We start from the raw sequence: 20,394 nt of genomic DNA on the forward strand, positions 1-20,394 counted from the left end.
CGAACTCAAGACCTTTAGCATATTAAGCCGCGACATATAGCACTATACCAGGACGACTGATACTAACTATCAGTAATTTAACATACTTAAAGTAAGCAAGATAGTTTTATAAGTGGGGCGAGTTGGCAGACCTTTAGTCATTGAGGTTTAAACCCTTTTCGTTAATAAGTGAGTTGTCAGACTGATTGTTTATTTTGATTTTACACTTTTTCAACAGTGGGGCGAGTCGGTAAACAAGAGTGGGGCGATTTTTTTTTTATAAAATGGCGATATAGTGTGGGCCGATTGGCCAGTGGGGCGAGTTGACATTGTTTGATATCTACTCATCGTGTTCGGGGTCACAAAAGATATAACTCATATAGTTATATATAAAGTACATTATATTTGTTGTGTGGCGTTCTAAACGAGATTTTATGAATTGTAAATGGGTTTTCGTCTAATCTAAAACTGCTGGGATGTAAAATAGTTATCCCACTCGGACTTGGTGTGTCAGTGTTTGATCACCCTCTGGTGATCTTAAACTGACACACCGCGTCCTCGTGGGATAACTATTAATGACTTGATCATTTAAAACTATAAATATTTACAAATGGCATAAACAGCAATAATCGGTCCCATTTTGCTCACTTATTGAGTAATACACGTACGGAGACTATTTTACGAATATTTAACAGAAGAAAAATAAAACAATTAAATACAAGTATTGTGTCTATACAATCATTCAAATTTTAAATTGAAATGCATATTATGTAAACAATAAATATTCCTATTGTAACTTATTCAGGAAGTGTCCATGAGATATTTGTTGTTTCATAACAAACATGTTATACTTGACTAGATTAGTACACTCGAGTTGAAATTTTGACAACCATTCAATATATGATACAATTCAAATATTTTATACATGACTAGATTAGCACACTCGAAATGAATATTTCACAACCATAACTATTATTCCTCATTTTCATCCAAACATTATAGTCTCTCTCACACGCAACTAATGATTCCAATTAATATATTACATGATAAGCACTATTTCCAAATTATAAAACTCTGATTGGAAATGTTTAAACACTGCACAGTTTAAAATATTTCACAAAGCTATTTTCGATTTATAATCGAGTTCCACATTCTCAAAGAAAATCCATCTTAACGATATATTTTGATTCCACATGACATTCTGGACATTTTCCCCTGTTGTAAAAAGGGAAAACGTAAACTCCTATACGTTTGTTTATTAGGTTGCAATGATATTTACAGACAAAACAAACTAATTGGTTCCGTTGCTTTGTACACAATTGTGACCTGTCTTTAAATATGTCTTTGACATCTTACAGGATAATATTGTAACCTTAATGCATATATGAAATTCCAGTTACTGTGATTATTTTTTTGAAAGTTTGACAAGAGAGCAACTTATTTCTGTTGAAAATCTAACAAAAGAATTATCCATACATATTTATATGGTTCACCAGTACATTTTTGTAGATCTATGATTAATCCAGAGCCACCTCGTTAGAAAGAACTTTTACCCTAAAAAAGTAGGGTATGTCATTCTTGTTCACTTCATAGGTAATCCAACTTTTACCTTGTATCAAATGACCATTAGATTTATCACTCCACATACCTTCAGGAAAATATATCTTTATTTGAGTTACATCTTCACACAGAACGGGGGCAACTAATATGTTATCTCCTACCAAGAACTCATCTGAAACTTTGAATGCTTCTTCATCGTCCGGAAATACCCACCATATTGGTCTTATTATCGGTAAACCAGCTTGGATGTCCCCCTTCAGAGATAAAACGGTCCCTGTGACATACAATTTGTGTATCTTTGTCATATTTTTTGCAATTTCGATAACTGATTGATCATATTCCCACGGCATTATACTGTACCGCATTGCTGGAAAGAAGGCAGATAGCTGGATCCATTTTATATACAGATCCTTAGAGGGTAGTCTCCTCCTTTTATTTGAGCCATCTGGAAACAGATCCGAGACAACGAATGGATATCCTTTGATACCCAAAGCTAATGTTCTTTCTATCACACCAGTTAAACATAGTTTTCCCTTACGCATCGCGATTTTTGCTGGAACTGGTATAAGGTGCGGAATATTCTGCGAGTTTGACGTTCCTTGAATTATATCTGAATCTGAAGTTGAAACGACAGAAGAAAACATTTCAGAAAACTTTTCACGAAGTGTACTTGGATTAAGATTTGATGCATAAAACGACGGATTATATGGTATCCAATAGGGTTCCCCATATATAACCGAAAAACTTTGAATATTGTATCGTTCTTTCAGCTGTCCTAATTTATATTTCATCCAATTACTTGCCTCCGTTTCAGATACATCCAGCATTGCATTTATTTCATGTCGAAAATTTACAATACCAGGGGCATGTTTTCCCGAATCTTTAATAAAATATCCTTTTTTAATGCCTTCTTTGAAATTGGAAGACAAAACATCAAAGTAAGGATTAATTTCTACTGAAAGTGTACAATCCCTACTTGTAGCTAAGTCGCTTACATTGAAAATATTGTTCACTGTATTGTTATTAAATTCCAAATCCCCAAACCGTTTTTGCCACTGTCCAGCTATTTCAAACACGCTGCATTTCAGATTTTCATCTTTGAGTTTCTGCAGTACGGTTGTTATCTTTTCCTTGTCTGTATCAATAGTACTATTAATTCGAGCCGACCAGATTGGTTTTTCAAGAACTGATTTCGACGGTAATATTTTGGGTAATTTACCCATTAGTGTTCTTGTATATTTGTAGGTTGTAACAGCATCTTTCCCACTGCAAACGGTGTAATTCAAGCGAGCGTTTTCTAAAGTGTGTCCTCCATAGAAATCACCAGAATATTTAGCAATCAAGCACATTTGACCCTTCCGTTTGTTCCAATTAACTTCTAAAGGCACATCATTTGGAACAAAAATAGCGGACCCTCCAGAGGAAATCCAGTGGTAATCAATCGCAGAACTAAACGTACCAGCATCAAAATGTCTGGACATGGATGCACTAAATTCAAACGACTCGGACTTCAAAGGCCAAAAAGGGCTTGACTGATTACCTGGTCCGTACCAGTGATCTGCTCCGAGATCAAAACAGTCAAATGGTATAAGATCATGCTTCAATTGTTCCCATGAGATGTTATAACAATTGACATCGGGTCTTTCAAAGTAAGATATTCGGAGAATGGCACCATGTTTCCATCTTAAACAGGTATACGTGGCTTTTTCAGCCTCCGTATGGCAATGGAACGGTAATTGCCACGTTGGCACATTAATACCTATCTCACCATTTAATCTGTGTGTGTCTCCTGGGTTTGATAAATAAATTTCATGTGTTGCTGGGTCAAAAAATATTCGCTTGCCAATTTTCTCTATTTTACTACTTCTATGATGAAAATGCCATCCTACAATGACGATTGCCAATAGTGCAATAAATATGATGATTACGCACAGATGTAGCTGGAACTTCTTCCAATTCGACAACGCTTTCTTCCATTTCTGAAAAAAATGATAATATGTCTATCATAAATTGAATTGTTTTAGAAGCCAAATATTAAATTAAACAAAACAAAAACACACTTTTTTTTAAAACAGAATAAAAAATTAAAAATTAATTAACAGAAATAGAAATCACACATTTAAACATTGTATACTAGTTGTATCTAGTAATGAAAAAAATCATATACGTAATCACATATACTAACACCTAATTAATTAAAGTAAGTTTCACATGACTAAAGGAATGTCAAGCTTACATATAGACAAAATGCTGTTTTTGTTTGGTTCCAACAGTTTTTGAATTGAAAAAAAAAAACATCCTGCATATGTTCACAAGACGTTATAAAAATATGTAGATGTGGTATGATTGTCCCTGCGACAACTCATCTATCTAGTAAGTACAAATGATATACTATTCAAAACCCTGACATGATGAAAGGTGCAACAATTGAAACAAGAAAGTCAATCGTTGGATTTATGACAAAACAACAAACGGGAAAAATGGCAAACAACCATCAACGAAAACCACTGACTTAAAACAGACACAAACAGGGTATTTCGCAATTCAACATACAATTGAGCGCTCATCCTTCTCCATAGCCTACGACAGAGTAGTAAAAGCATAATATAGAAACTGGATTGACTAATCAAATTGACAGAAAGCTAAAACAAACCATTCAACTTAAGGACAAAAGACACAAAAATCCGATATAGATGTAATGAAAGCTAGTTCAAAGCTATATATAAAAATAGTCTGGCAGATTATGAGATATAATAACATTTCATTTATGTGTTTTAACTTTGTCTTAAATATTTGCCATAGTCCTTCACGCTACTGCATTTGAAAAATGACTGTTTAAACATAGCCTCTCTTTGGGTTGTGGTCAGAAATAACTAGATATTACCAACAGTCAAAAATAATTTGGTTACTTGATATGTTATACAAAAGAGTTGATAGGTATAGTACTTACTTTTGGTGTAGTGTTGGTTCTCATGTTAACTGTTACCAAAAACGTTGTGAAAAGATACCAACCTATACCAATTTCTATCACTTAAATTATTCGTATATATATCATTGGGATGTTTGAAAGAATTTTTCTATTTTTGTCCTTTCAAATATATATACATATACTCTTACCGATTCTTTCATATCATAATCACAGGAATTATAATGTCGATGAATACTTTCAAGCTGGTGAAGTTTCTCACTAGTCAGAGCAATGGAATCTTTCCTTAGATGTGCAGAAAAGTTTTTATTTATGATATCACAGTCGTCGTCAAATATAAGACTTGGTCGCTTAGAAAAACTTCTTATTTCGCCATTTGAAAAGTCTTCATCTGAATTTGATCTTTCACATGTACCATTTTGAAAGCTCACGCCGTTTTCCTTTTCCCGTTTAACAAATTGTCCTGTTTCAATTCCAGGTTTCGAGTGTCCGTCTGTATAATTTTCATACTCATTGTCATCATATAATTCTGATTCCTGTTTATAGAAATGTCTTGTTTCTAAGCTTACTTTTCTCTTTTCAAGTTTATCTTTAAACTCATCATGGAGATAACCATAATTTAAATGTCCCGTCGGTTGTATATGTCTAACCATATGCGACTCAAAACTAGTTCGTCGTGTTGGTGTTTTAAGAATAGGTTTCGGAGATGCAGAGTCAACGTCTATTGATAATGGTGATATTGTTTTATCATGTGGATCGGGAACATGTAAAAGACGGTGTTCAAAACTGACTTTTCTATTTGGATACTTAACAATAAGTTTATTCTTATCTTGAAATGTCTTAGCACCTGAAAAGTCTTCTTTTTCTATGGTATGTCTTTTCAGTCGTTTTGGTCCCTCCTCGTAATATACATCTGGTGCAGCTTCAAGTGGTTTATATGTTGCCTCGTTTTCATCTGTTGCCTCGTTTTCATTTGACGTATTTTCTTTCTCCAAAGGATCAACTGTTGTTTTTGTTGGCGATGGAGTGCCGATAAAGAAATCCGCTTGTTTTGAATCTTCGTCATTAACGCTGTTGTTAATGTCAGCCTCTTTCTGAATTAAATCTAGTATATCATCATTAGATGCATCTTCTGTTGAACTTTCTGTAGACAATAAACGTTCTATGAAAGTTGTATCATTCACCACACCTGAACGGCGAGATCTAGAAGGACGTCTAGGTACTTCGGAATCTACAAATTTTGTCTTTTGTAAAATTTCTTCTTCATCGGTTTCCAAACTTTCATCAGATGACTTCCTGTTATGATTTTCAGAATCGACATTGTTGAAATTATTTTCGGATTCTTTTAGTTCATCTCCTGTATGATTTACAGTATCTTCCGGTAATTCTAAATTCTCATCTGTATGGTTTGAAGTGAAATCAGTTTTATTTGAATTTCCATTTACATGTGTTGAGCGTTTCTCGACTGAATCAGCTGTAGTTTTATCCTCGTTATTGTTTACCTTATCTTCTTCTTGTACGAACTCTCGCCGATTATCGTTATCGTCTGTGTTAACGTCTTGTTTTTTATTTTTGTCGCTTTTAAGTTCGTCATCCTGTTCAAAGGCTTCGTTTGTAGGGTCTATTCTATTGCCTAAACTATGTGTATCAATATTGCGAACATTGCGAAATCTCTTATCTACATTATCGAAACCTTCATCAGTATTGCACTTTGTATTTTCTGTCTCGTGACCGGAATCTATGTTTTCAAAACTCTCATTGTCCATGTTTTACTTCTGTAAATGAAAATATAAAAAAAAATCAATAATTGAGATTATAAAAATTTTCAATAATCTGGTTTAATTCAATCAAATATTCGTGTGGGTGCGTGGGTGTTGCAGCCTGTAGCTCAATGCCATATTTGGCATGGCCATAGCGGCGCTCGCAGCATGAATCAGAACTTTGGAATTCCCGTATCGGGCACTTGTTAATTTGCTGTCGACAAGAAAGCAAGTGTTACGCAAATAAGTTAAAATATCCAAAAAGAAGATGCCTAACAAGAGAAATGCCGTAGGGTCGCCATCAAGGGCCATGGGGAAGAAAAGAAGTACGACCAGCAGGACAGGAGGAAAGAAAGTGCAGCCCGAAGAAATTGCCCAAAAGAAAGACGGAGCTGGCCAAGACCTGCCAAGAAAACAAAAGAGGTCGGACATGTGGTGGCAGAAGTACCTGAGGAAACTACTGATATCTCATCAGGTAATGAGTCGGAGGAGGATGCACGGGCATTCCCCTCTTTAAGGCACGAAATTGCAAATAATTCCATTGATTTCACTCCGTCACAAGAATCTAGCATTCATGACACAGTGGGGGAACACGTGTCTTTTAAAATTAAAGAAAGATTTGGGAGGGAAAGTTTTTAGAGCTTTATTCTCGTTTGAGAACGCAAAAAGAAATGGAAGAGGTTGACGAGGGCAATTTAAAATTAAAAAGGGGAAAAATTTGCATTGAAAAAAGATCGTCGGGGGTTTAGTGGTCAATAAATGAATGGACTTCAGCATTCATGATTTTTATGAGTGTCTACATTGAGAAATACAGCACACGGGCACAGGAATTGTTAAAATATATGCGCGATATAAGATTAGCGGCAACAAGGTCAGAAAACTGGGCCACCTATGACGAGAAATTTAGGCTAAAAAATAGAAAAGAATCCAAATGTATCTTGGGGAAATATACACGGTGAATATTGGCTATTACACATCACATCTCCCACAGTACATAACAGTGTGTCAGTGCAATCACAGGGTTATAGAACAAATACACAAAATCGTGGTAATTATAACTCAAATGCAGCTACACTTTCAAACAATAGAACACATCAACAATCACAGAAAACTAGTGGGAGTGTAAATATGTCATGTAAATACTATAATAATGGTAATGACTGTCCCTACTTCTCTCGTTGTAGATTTAAACACATATGTGAAATATGCAGTGGCAAACACAGAAAGGCCCAATGTAATAACCGGGCCCAAGGAAGAAGTAACAAAAAGTATTAATTTTTATTCATTGGGAAATACTCCTATAAAAGTATCAGTCTTGGAAAATTGTTTAGAATTCTACCCACTTAACAATGTAGCACATGAAATTATATCTGGTTTCAAATACGGTTTTTCATTAAAATATTTTGGCTCTAGGGAACCAAGGGAGAGTTCTAATTTAAAAAGTGCATTACAGCTACCCAAAATTTTTAAAGAAAAATTAATGAAGAATGTTAAACTTGGTCGCATTGCTGGTCCTTTCAGATACCCACCTTTTCCCACACTTCAGGTATCACCAATGGGGCTAGTGCCAAAAAAAGGATGGGGATTTCAGACTTATTCAACATTTATCCTATCCTGAGAATAATTCAATAAACGATTTTATTGATAAAGATCATTGTTCAGTGCAGTACAGTTCAGTGGACGAAGCAGCATGTTTGATTAGTAGACACAAAACATTTGCCCGATTAAGTCAGTGTGACGTAAAAGCGGCTTTTCGTTTGTTGCCAATTGCCCCGCACGATTTTGATTTGTTGGGGATACAATTTCAGGGTGAATATTATCTTAATAAAATGCTCCCTATGGGGGCCTCAATAAATTGTGCCCTGTGGGAGAAATTTGCAAAAGCTTTGCATTGGATAATACAGCTAAAAAGCGGAAATGATGATATCCTCCATTATTTAGATGATTTTCTTTTTGTCGAGTCGAGCCAAACATCAAAAGTTGGCAATACTTTGAAGTTATTCCAAGAGGTATGCAACAAAATAGGTATTCCTCTTGCTAGTGACAAGACTACTTTGCCGACTACATTACTTATGTTTTTGGGTATAGAATTTGATACACAGAATTTAATCATGCGACTTCCAAATGAAAAACTTGTCAAACTCTCACAAAAAATCAGAGATACCTTGGACAGTTCTAAAATAACTCTTAAAGATATGCAATCCCTTCTTGGGCTCCTGAATTTTGCTTGTAGGGTAGTTGCTCCAGGCCGCACCTTCTGTCGCAGACTCATAAATTCAACAATCGGGGTAAGAAAATCGTATTACAGAATTCAAGTAAACAAGCAGATGAAAGCAGATTTAGAAGTTTGGTTACACTTTTTAAAACAATACAATGGTGTCACTGTAATAACAGACAATGTATGGGTTTCAAATGAAAAATTAGAGTTGTTCACTGATAGTGCAGGGGGTCCAAAGGCGGGTATGGGATCTATTTTGCAGGTCAGTGGGCCCAAGGCATATTGCCAAAACATTGGGTTGAGACTGGAATCACCAGAGATATGACATTGTTAGAGTTGTTTCCAGTTGTAGCTGCTCTTATGTCCTGGTAATCCTATTTTGTTAACAAAAAAGTTATTTTTCATGTTGATAATCAGGCGGTTGTTCAAATCATTATTATAAAAACTAGCAAATCAAGTAGAGTTATGACTTTAGTACGACAGATAGTTTTAATGAACTTAAAAAATAATACATTAGTTAAGGCAATTCATATCCCTTCAAAACAAAACCAAATTGCTGATTGTCTTTCTCGTTCTCAGTGGGGGAAGTTCAGAAGCCTAGCTCCAGAAGCAGACCAGTGGCCAACCAAAATTCCAACACAGATCTGGAACATTTAAGTCAGGTGGCTGATTATATTGTCAATCAAGGTGTGTCCAAAAATACACAAAAATCATACAATTTGGCTCTGTCAAAACTTTGTACTTTTAGATCATCTTATAAATTAAAACAGGATTGGCCGGTGCCAGTCAATGATTTGTTAAATTTTATAGCTTTTTTGTCAGTACAGGGTCTTTCGGGGGGACCATATCATCTTATATATCATACCATCATAAAATTCAAGGGATACAGGATACTACAAAATTCTTTATAATTGGAAAGGCATTAGAAGGAATAAAAAGAATTAAAGGGGGAAAACGTAAAGACATTAGAGCACCAATTACAGTGCAATTGTTATCAGATATGATTAGTTGTTTAGATAAAGTATGTAAGAATAAATATGAAGCTGCTTTATTTTCAGCAGTTTTTTCTGTTGCCTTCTTTGGTTTGCTAAGAGTAGGAGAAATCACTACTTCAAAATCCAAGTCTGTTATAAATGGCTCCAACTTAACAATTTCTGATATTTTAGTTAGGAGAAAAGTCCTGGAGCTAAGAGTAAGGTGGTCAAAAACTGACCAAAAGGGAAAGTCTGTTACTTTGTTGATACCTGAGAACGAAAAATACTACTGTCCGGCACGACTCATTAACGAATGTTTAAAGGTACGACCTACCTGTAACAATACAGATTTGTTTATCCATTATGCTGGTATGCCTTTAACTAGATACCAATTCAGTAGTATACTGGAAAAAGCTTTACATTTTCTTCATCTTAGTAAAGGTCGTTTTAGGTCACATAGTTTTAGAATTGGGGGAGCCACGGAACTAGCCAGGCAGGGGATCTCAGGGGAGGTAATTATGAGATTAGGCAGATGGAAATCGCATGCTTATTCTCACTATATTAGGTTACAATTTTTCTAGTTTCAAAAGGCTAACAAGCTACAGGTTTTCACAGGTCCCAAGATTTTATGGATTGTTGGAAGTTCCCTTGTTCATTGGACCAACGTAGAGGCGAAGAAATATGGTAGGAACAACCTTGGACTGGGGCCAAAAGGTGTAACAACAAACTGGATTGGGCAACCTAGTTTACAGATTAAAGATTTGGACTCCCTACTGGACGCAAAAAAATTTTTTTTACCTTCTCCTCATTTTATAATAATTCACTGTGGAGCTAATGATTTGACAGATCTAGAATTGATATGGAAGGGTTTAATCGAAAATGTAAAATGGTCTATCCTACGTTACAAGGCTTTATTTAAAAATGTTATTATAATATGGTCTTCAATGCTACAGTGCAGGTACTGGAATTTTGTCCCCTTGAATGCGGGTGCAATAATCGAACAGAAGAGAAAAAGAGTGAATTCAGTGGTCAAAACTTTGTAATAGAAAACGGGGGAAAAGCTATATTACATGAGAACATTAGGGCAAGTGAAGTGTCTTTATACAGAACAGATGGAACTCATTTGTCACAAACTGGAAATCAGGTTTTCTTAAATAATATACAAGGGGGGTTGAGTCTTTCCTACGCACAACAAAATCAACTTTTCCAATGATTCAATAATGAAAATTTTGTCGAGGTGAGAACCCCAGTCAGATTTGGTAGCTGACTGGGGCTCTCATGTGGCGGTCCAGGGAGACTGGTAGTGATTGGGGGGTTATTTCACTCGGCCCTTGCTCTGGGCCTGACAAGTTCTACAATTTGCAGGTTTGGAAAATGTGGTTAGTGGTAACGGTGGGGTCTACAGATTGGTAACTCTGGGACCTCCTCCACCTCATCTTATAGAATGAAATTCAAAACAGTGTGGCTGTGGCCATTGATTGACACATTAAATTCATCCATTGACTGGGACAATTTAGGTGAACGTTTGTATGTAACGACCACTGCTCACTATGTATTTTTTAAAGACACTTAAACTATGGGGTCACCAAAGGTTCTCAACACCTTAATAAAGTAATTCGAAAAATTAATCAGAAATAACACGATGTTTTGATTTATATCAATTATATAAATCAAAACATAAAGGTTATTCCTGATTAATTTTTCGAATTATTTTATAATTAAAGGCGTTAAGAAACCTTTGGTGACCCCATAGTATAAATGTCTATCGTAGGTACGTCGTGAACAGTGGTCGTTACAGACAAACGTTCACGTAAATTGTCCCAGTCAATGGATGAATTTAATGTGTCAATCAATGGCCACAGCCACACTGTTTTGAATTTCATTCTAGAGGGGAGGCCTACACCTGCCAACAGGTGGGGCACTAATAACTGGAGCATTGGTAATACGAGTGTTTTCACTGATCACTCCCCATGGTAGGTGGTGGTGTAACCATGTTTAACTACCAGGGGTTTTATGACACTATGTCAACATAGGTCAGCTGATAGCCATTGTGTATAGGTAATCGGTAGTCACCCTGGCGCCTCAACAAAATATTATAAATAAATTTGGTGTATTTACTGTCTTCTGATTGGTTAAAATCATTAGTTTTATTTTCAATGTTGTCAATTTTGATGGCGACACGCCCACTCTGACGTTGTGTATTCATACGCCAACATGTGTGTACGTTGTTATTGTTAATATAAATAATATAAAAAGTTCTTTGAGTCTTATTTTTTATAGAAATTTATTTATAATGAATGGCAATAATTTATTTTGATTTTATTGAACCATAAAACTAATTTTTGACTCTTCACATTTTACATAATCCGCTTCGCGGATTATTCAATGTGAAGAGTCAAAAATTAGTTTTATGGTTCAATAAATTCAAAATAGATAATAGCCATTCATTAAATAAAATACTTTGTAGCCAAAGTAATGCCACAAAGTAAAAATGTATATTCTATACCCTCATGAAAATGTAAATACAAGTTGGTGTAATAAAATGTATGTTTAATTCAAAGGTTTGTTTTTGTATTAGTTGTAAAAGTTATAAATGAAAAACAGAGGATGGAACCTCTACACAAATGAGTATAATATACAGAAAGTCTGTATAATGTTAATTTTGGTATTTGTGAATTACTGTAACAACTGATAAAGAGAGACAACTCTAGATGAATTTTTAATCACTTTGTGATTAAAGGAAGGACTTCAACATAGTTTAGAAATACGTCAACAACTCTTGATCGTTGTTCTTCATCTCATTGTTATTCGTTCAGTATTGATATAGGGTCTTCTTCTATGAGTATTGCAATTAAATACCATTCACATGATACAGTGCAAACGAATAAGGCACAATTAGAACTTTATCTCTTATTTAGATCGGTGGTTAGCAATTCGCAATGTCAGAAGCTAAAGAATTATTGTTGAATTTTTCAAAGGAAGCACCCTAAAATGAAAAGCACATGTTTATGTTTTTTTTTGTTAGGACGGTGTTTGTCAATGACATCGTTTAGGTATACGCTTTTGAAAATTTTACCTATAATATGTAAGATTCTGAAACGCAAATTAAGAAAGACGTACATGCTTTACTTGTTGTTATGACATCAAATGGTTTATAGTTTTTGCCTTCCAAGATTTTTGTGAAGAGACATTTTGCTGAAGATTATTTCGGAAAAATGTGTTAAGAGCACGGACATTGGATTTCCCTCTTTTTTAGTTAATCATAGATATAAGAAGATGTGGTACTTGTGCCAATAAAACAACTCTCCATCCAAGTCACAATTTGTAAAAGTAAACCATTAAAGGTCAAAGTATGGTCCTAAACACGGACCCTTTGCTCACACCGAACAGCAAGCTATAAAGAGCCAAAAAATGACCTGTGTAAAACAGTTTGAACAGGAAAACCAATAACCTCATCTATTTACAGAAAGAGAAACAAGATACACTTATGAGCCACATCCACAAACGACAACCACTGTACATCAGATTCCTGACTTAGCTAGACAAGTGCAAACAAATGCAGCGGAAGTCGGAAGCAACACAGAATTAAAAATATGCAACAAAGTTATATGTCTTTCTATATGTGTCGAGAACTGATTGCTCCGCGCTTGATAATTGCTAAACAAATATTTCATAGTTCTAATTACATAGATATTTAAAAGTAATTCCGCGTACGAGCCAGTTGCAACCAAGTAACATTTAATATAAAAAAGAAGATGTGGTATTATTACCAATGAGACAACTATCCACAAAAGACCAAAATGACACAGACATTAACAACTATAGGTCACCGTACGGCCTTCAACAATGAGCAAAGCCCATACCGCATAGTCAGTCATAAAAGGTCCCGACAAGACAATGCAAAACAATTCAAACGAGAAAACCAACGGCCCCATCTATGTAAAAAAGAACGAAAAACAAACATGCAATACACAAACAAACGTCAACCACTGAACTACAGGCTCCTGACCCGGGACAGGCACACACACAAATAATGTGGCAGGGCCAAACATGCTTGCGGGATCCCAACCCTCCCACCAACCTGGGACAGCGGCACAACAGCACAACACAACAACGAACTATAAAAACCAATCGAAAATGGCTTAACTCATCAGATGGACAAATATACAAGTGGACGTGAGTTATATGTTCAAAAGTAATAGTTCTGTATGGTAGTTTTGACGGATCAAAATCAACCAAATTTATCAAACGATCTGCAAAGGATACAGACAAGAACGAAAACACAGTGTCAAAACCTGTCGACAGAATAGATAACTACAAAATTCGCTAAATACAAAATTCGCGCGAAGGTTACAAAACCCAATGTCAATTCAAGATAAATACACCAAACAATTAGCCTCTGTGGTAGCCTCGAAAGTACACTGGATATCTAACTTTATTAAACAAAAGCATTGTATTAGCTTTTTGCATATTAACTCTGAATCAGGTTTGAAGAGGAACAAAGACTGATGGGCTCGTAGTTAGGTTCATTTGATATGTCTTCCTACGTACGCTTACTATGTAAGCAATTTAGTGTTAAGAATCAGTCTCAGTGTATAGGTTCATAATAGTATACTTCAAATTCAAATTGTTCTGGTTATGAGTGAACCAGTTTTCACCAGAAGTTAAGCAATCAATTATCACGTATTATATAAAGAGCATTCATCACGTTGCTTGCTTCAATTATTCCAGAACCTTCACTTATTCAGGACCCATTTTAAGCGTATTGGATATAGAAATTTGCAGTCACCTGCGGTCGCATACGAGACGTTAAATTTGATGCCTCCTCAGAAATACAGAACAAGTACTCATCTCTCTTCACATAAAAGAACACCTTGCAAAATCTCGGAGAGTTCCATATCTAGCTTTTTGAAATAACATTTTTTCACACATCCTTTTTAATGATAAATATTCCGCCTTCATTTCATTTGACCTGCGTTTCAGAACCTGTGTATTAATTGGTTATTTGCATGATATATTTGCTACTACACGTTAAGCAAGAAACATCCATGTTCAATAAGTACAGTGACATTGAAAAGTCGATGCTCCCTTGTGTATTCATTTATTTTAGATGAGATTGAATTATTATTATTTTATCGATTTATTAATTCGTGTTTGTTTTCATATTATAATGTCTTTCTGATGTTATTAACCATATATGTGTAAGAACAATTAATTATTGTATAATTTGTATCGATTACAGTCTGAAAGTGTCCAGTTTCAAGTGACTAATTGATTTCATATATTAATAAAAGCAATTACATATTTTGATAATTAAACCGTGAAGTCAATGCTGTCAAGTTAATTGAGTCACAATAAAAAAAAAGTATTCATTTATTAAATTATGTTTCTGCATAGTACAACAAAATTTAATTAAATTAAGCCATTGGTAATGATAAAAAACTTTCAAAAAATGTGACATTATCTTTTAATACTATCTGTATTATGATAATTTAAAAGATAACAGTTAATTCCTTATTTGGAAAAAAATCTAATAATTTTAAGAGAAAATGACGATTATTAAAACAAGGATGAAATTACAAGCGTTCAAATTATTTTTATCCGATTAAAAGATTGCCTATAAATACATATTTACAATAAGTTATTTATTGTTAATGCATCATGATGTTTATCAAAAACACCGATGTGGATAAATAATATGAGATCATAAAATTAAAATGTTGAATTGTATTTCATATACGATTTATTTGTTAGAAATTGATTGAGCCACTGAACAATAAATTATTCATCTATTTATTGGTAGTCATGGAGTTATTGCATTAAGTCCCGAGGAGTCACGAATTCAGGTAAAAGTAGTTATCTCGGCATGGACCGTTCACCTGTGTTAAACGTCTATTAGGTAGAGATCAATGGTTAAACAATTGGATTGATATATCAAAAATCATTGTTCGATAAATTCGAAACTTAGTTCCTAAGGAAAGATATATACTAATTCCAAGAACCAAATGTTATAAAATAAGTAGTTTTTCAACAATTAACCAAGATTAATTAGTTTATAATGGAAAATGAATGATCTGTGAACAAGAAACAGGATGTAAAATATTCAAGGAAACCCGAATGCATTGTCAGTATGGTCTTGGCACATTGTGAAGATTCCATATACAAAGAAAAAGATCTTGATGAAGATTTGGATTACGAAGACGAAGGTAGGTTTCAACTTTTAAGTTATGAAATGGTTGTAAATCTTTGTACATATTCATGGGATATATTCTTTCTTTAAATCCAGGTACACAATTTATGACGTGTTAATATTGTGTTTAAAGTTCAATTAAGGATAGAGACTTTTACAAGGGATACCACATAAACAGCTGGACATAATGTTGTATTTTCAATGTCAATAGATGTTTGAAAGGAAAAACCTCCATGGACAAACATGAACATGATGAAGTCCAGAGAAGCAACTGTTCTATTGCAAACAGAGCCCGTTGTTCTTTTGTCGAGAAAATAATGCAACACAATAAATACAGACAAGTCAAAACAGTGCAATTTTAGAGAATTTATTTTACATCAACATTGAGGCAACCCTTTGTATTAAGTGTTACAGGTACATTCCGATTGCAAAATATGCTTCCCTAGTAGTTTTTAAAGCCTATTTTCATAACAGATTTCACTTGATTATATCAAAATACGAACACAACGTACTATTTATTTGTTTAAAGATCGAATCAATCAGTGAAGTTTGTATATTTAGACTTGAGGGGAAAGCTAACAGAAGGTTATATCGTAACTGTAACCACTGCCTACAGACAGAGCTAATCAAAGCAACATTGCTTAGTGGATCATGATGATAAAATGTCTACAGGATAACACATTACAGCCTCAAAGCCATACCAGCATAATTAGAGGCGATAATAAGTGAAGATGAAGATATACTAGTAACAGATAGTACACATTTTGATCTTGTACAATTAGATCATAGTTGCTTTTCCTATCTATTTTAAGCCACTTAGTGAATTGGGAAATAAAAGTGTATAAGAAAAAACAATGTTAAGTTTTTTTTTATCTTTTCTTTTTAAGCTTTAGTAAAGCCATTGCTCTATCGTGTGCCTTTCTTTCTCCTACAGAGTTGGTTTTAACTAACGGTAAAACATACGAATGGCTGTGAACATTTTCTATGCTAAGCGAGGAAGAACATAAACGCTGCGAATTTTCTGTTAGGATACAAGTTTAATTTTAAAATGATACTACGTCGTAGTTAAAACGTCTAACCATTTAAAAAGAGATACATTAGGGTAAGAAAAGAAGTATATTCATATGTATGGTTTTTAGTCGAGGTAATACACCGTACGAATTATTGATAACCCATATTTGAACAATACTGTGACGTATTATCTTTTTATAGATAAGCATACTATTGTAATTCTAGTATTACGTATATTTATTCAGACGTTTCACTTAGGATTTAACTTTCCATATCACTATTTAAACAAATGCTTTGTTTAGATTTGTTTGCTATTGGTGTCAATATCAGACATTAATACGTCTATTTCAAAATAAATACCCGTCTTTGATTTCAAACTATATAGATTTATCATGGTTTTAAACAAGTCTTTCAAAGCCTTATTGACTAATATATCTATTCAATATATTATTCATTGATATTTTGATATATGTTTCATTTTGATTGAACCATTGTTGGGACAATGGAACAGAGACAAACATACTAAATAATTAAAACAAAGGTGCAGGTGGTTTTGAGATGAGAATGCAAAGAAAATAATAATAATAAAAGTAGAAACTTAAATAAAAGATGGTATACAACACAAAGCACCTGCCACTAAAATATTTCCAACCATTTCGTTATAATTGTTATAAATTTACAATGTATTTTCAGTTAAGACATTTTGTTTTATATATATATAGATGCTTTTCCTTTCACAAACTGGGTAAAATAGTTATTCTCTGTAAAACTGTTACAATTGTTGAAACATTCAACTTGTTTTAAAATGTCTATATTTGAGAGCAAATGGGGAAGTGAGGTAGCTAGTGCTTCGGTCATACTAATTTCAAAGCTATAGCATACTTTGCCAATATCCTTACTATATAGACTACGTTAATACGTTAGTGTGGGTATCTGTTTGCTTCATTTATTCACTTACCGGCGTATTGTTGTTTGTTTGTTTTGTCTGCATAGGTTAGAGATATAAAAGGGGGGGGGGGTTATATTCTCACGAAACATGTTCAACCTCGCCGTATTTTTGCGCCTGTTTCAAGACAGGAGCTGCATGCTATTCTTTGTTAGTCTTGTATGCTTTTAATTCTAGTTTATTTAAATGTATAGGAGTTTAATATGCGGCTAATGCCGTCCATTTTCACGAAAATAGTACTCATTTTTGTATAATGGCCAGCTGTGTTGAAGACCCATTGGTAGCCTTCAGCTGTATTTTTTTTACTCTTTCGTCGAGTTGTCTCTTTGACACATTCCACATTTCCATTCCTATTTGAAACAATCATTATATCACGAGGTGATGTTCATATCGTTTCAGTTTTAGTCCTTCATAAAGATGTTATCTTTTTGTATCTTTTTCCATACATGTAACGCTGCATGTGTTCAAAAAATTAAACAGTTTGCAAGCTAATAAAAGCTTTTCTGTTTTTCCCGATCTGTTTACCTTCTGTAATTTTCATTAGATCAATTCGTACCAGTAGAACGTTATGTGTACTCTTAATCGCCCAGAGTTAGGAGGAAAAGAATTATACAAAAAAAAAAAAAAAACATATTTCACAAAACATAACTTTCTTAAAAAGGCGACTGATTACTTTTCAGTACTATTTTAAAACTCTACATGAAACGGCAAGAATGAAATTACACATTCTACCAGTCCAAAGCATGTGTTGTTGCCAATATTATGTAGGTACCTCAACAGTTTTATATTGAAAATGCAATATCTGATTGCATTTGATGCAAACCATTTAGATTGTTTTGTTGATAATAAAGTATAATTAATTGGAAACTGTTAACAATTACTTAAGGCGAGATATTTATTTCATATGACACAAATGGAGCAACGCATTGTTAATATATTTAATCTCAAATTGTAATCCCGAGAGAAATATACATACTATGCTTCGACAGTAGAATACAGTTAAGCCCGATATATATTTCATTTATTACTGGTATAGAAAAAAACTCTTGTGTTAATTTGTTATAAGCAGCACACTGTATTGATTTTAATTAGTTTGTAGATTTTAAACTTGCTCTCAATTAATTTTTAGTGATGTATGGATTCAAATATTTTTACTTTCTTTTGGGACCTTCAGTTATTATCTCCATGTGTAGTTTAATTCAAATATTCCGTTCATGAAAAACCACAAACTTGTTTTAACGAGCTGTTCTTTTTTTTTTTGTATATTCTTCAAATTATCTGTCAATAGATGACATTTTTTGGGGGTATAATAAAGTTTTTTCGATCTGGTTACAGATGACGAGCCTATGGGACTATGTTGTATGTCCGGCTGTTTGACAGGATGTTCGTTAGGACTACTGTTTATAGTAGTGCTGCCAGCTGGTATGTAAAATAAGCACACTAATCAAACTAAGCATATTAAAAGATATAAACATTTAAATGCACTTCAAGTATTTTTAAAACAATTTAAATAGAAGAATATATGGGACCAACATCAATAGTACAGAAACATAATAACAAGTTAACCAAACAAGATATTCAGAGGTCATGAGATGGTTTCCAACAACAGACACACATGTTTTAATGTAACTAAAGGAGATGTGCTATTAACGTTAATGTGACATCATCCGAACAATAAGTATCCTATTCACATAATGGTCAATGGTCAATACAATATGTACAATGTGAGTTTGAAATTACCATCACGTGATTTGAGACAGTTCAAAAGAGATGACCAAATATTTGAATATTACCAATTATACTTAATATTTATGAGTACACAAACACAGATGTAAAGTTTAAATTATTTTCTGTAATAAAACTTTTTATCAGTCACTTTCTTAACAAAACTCAAGTTGTAAAGTGACAACATAGAACAAACTTTTAAAGTATTTCAAGTCTATTTGAACTGCACTAATCATTTCTCTTCATTATATCTCTATCTAGAATTAAATATGTACTTATTGTATTATATTTGAAAAAAGATACGAAAATCTGGAATCTCTATCAAAAAGGAAAATATTCAACCGTTATGAAATAATATTAACAATACAAGAGATCGATGAAAGCATTAACATTTTAATTTCCAGCGGTATATACAATTTCATACTCGGATGGCGATACGATAAAAATAAAAATGTTTTCAATTCCTGTCTGCTGTATATAGGTAAAGTAATTTTATACAGATGTTCTGTACTTTAAAGGTGCTGAATAAAAAATGTCCATTTAATTTGTTAGGCTTAGTATTAAGATTTTGAACCAGCAGGAAAACAGGAAACAGGATTATATTTTTTTGTGGCATAAGAAACCTAGATGCATGAAATTTAAAAAAAAAACGCATTCATCGATACACAATGTAAAACCTTTACGATCGATGCTTAAAAGATAATAAGTTGATACATATATTCATGATATTATTACTATAATTGATTTAATTTGTAGGTATACTGTTGTCGTTATACTCAATAAATAACAAGGACTATGGGGTACTATCAGCTGGTATTATACTGATTCTAGTACCAATGATATCCATACCAGTATTAATAGTGTTATATTATAATAGAAGGCGACTGCGAAAAATACGACGGTTTCGAAAGACTAGAATTGATTTGGTACCTGGTGTAAAAATGGTTGAAAACAACGAAACAGTCAATCATAGCCAAGTTATTTCAGCAATAGAGACGAAAACGAGATTTTAGGTGAAGTTAAAGGATTTTCAGAAAATCTATGCTTTATAACATTAGTTGCAAACCTCAGGGAGAAAGAATTGCCGTGTTCCGTCACGGGTAAT

General features: G+C 33.7%; 1 protein-coding gene across 1 annotated transcript in view; it reads right to left on the bottom strand.

Moving 5' to 3' along the window:
* Positions 1–857: 857 nt before the first annotated feature.
* LOC143047000 (uncharacterized) overlaps positions 858–20,394 on the bottom strand; it is a 32,939-nt gene continuing 13,402 nt past the window's right edge. Inside the window, exons 2-3 of the mRNA XM_076220010.1 lie at positions 4,657–6,240; positions 858–3,518 (exon numbers count right to left, since the gene is read on the bottom strand). Coding sequence (XP_076076125.1) covers positions 1,497–3,518; positions 4,657–6,231 — 3,597 coding nt within the window. The 5' untranslated portion in view covers positions 6,232–6,240 and the 3' untranslated portion in view covers positions 858–1,496. The remainder of the gene's footprint in view (positions 3,519–4,656; positions 6,241–20,394) is intronic.

Source organism: Mytilus galloprovincialis, chromosome 1, assembly GCF_965363235.1.
Source record: "Mytilus galloprovincialis chromosome 1, xbMytGall1.hap1.1, whole genome shotgun sequence".
Classification (NCBI taxonomy): domain Eukaryota; kingdom Metazoa; phylum Mollusca; class Bivalvia; order Mytilida; family Mytilidae; genus Mytilus; species Mytilus galloprovincialis.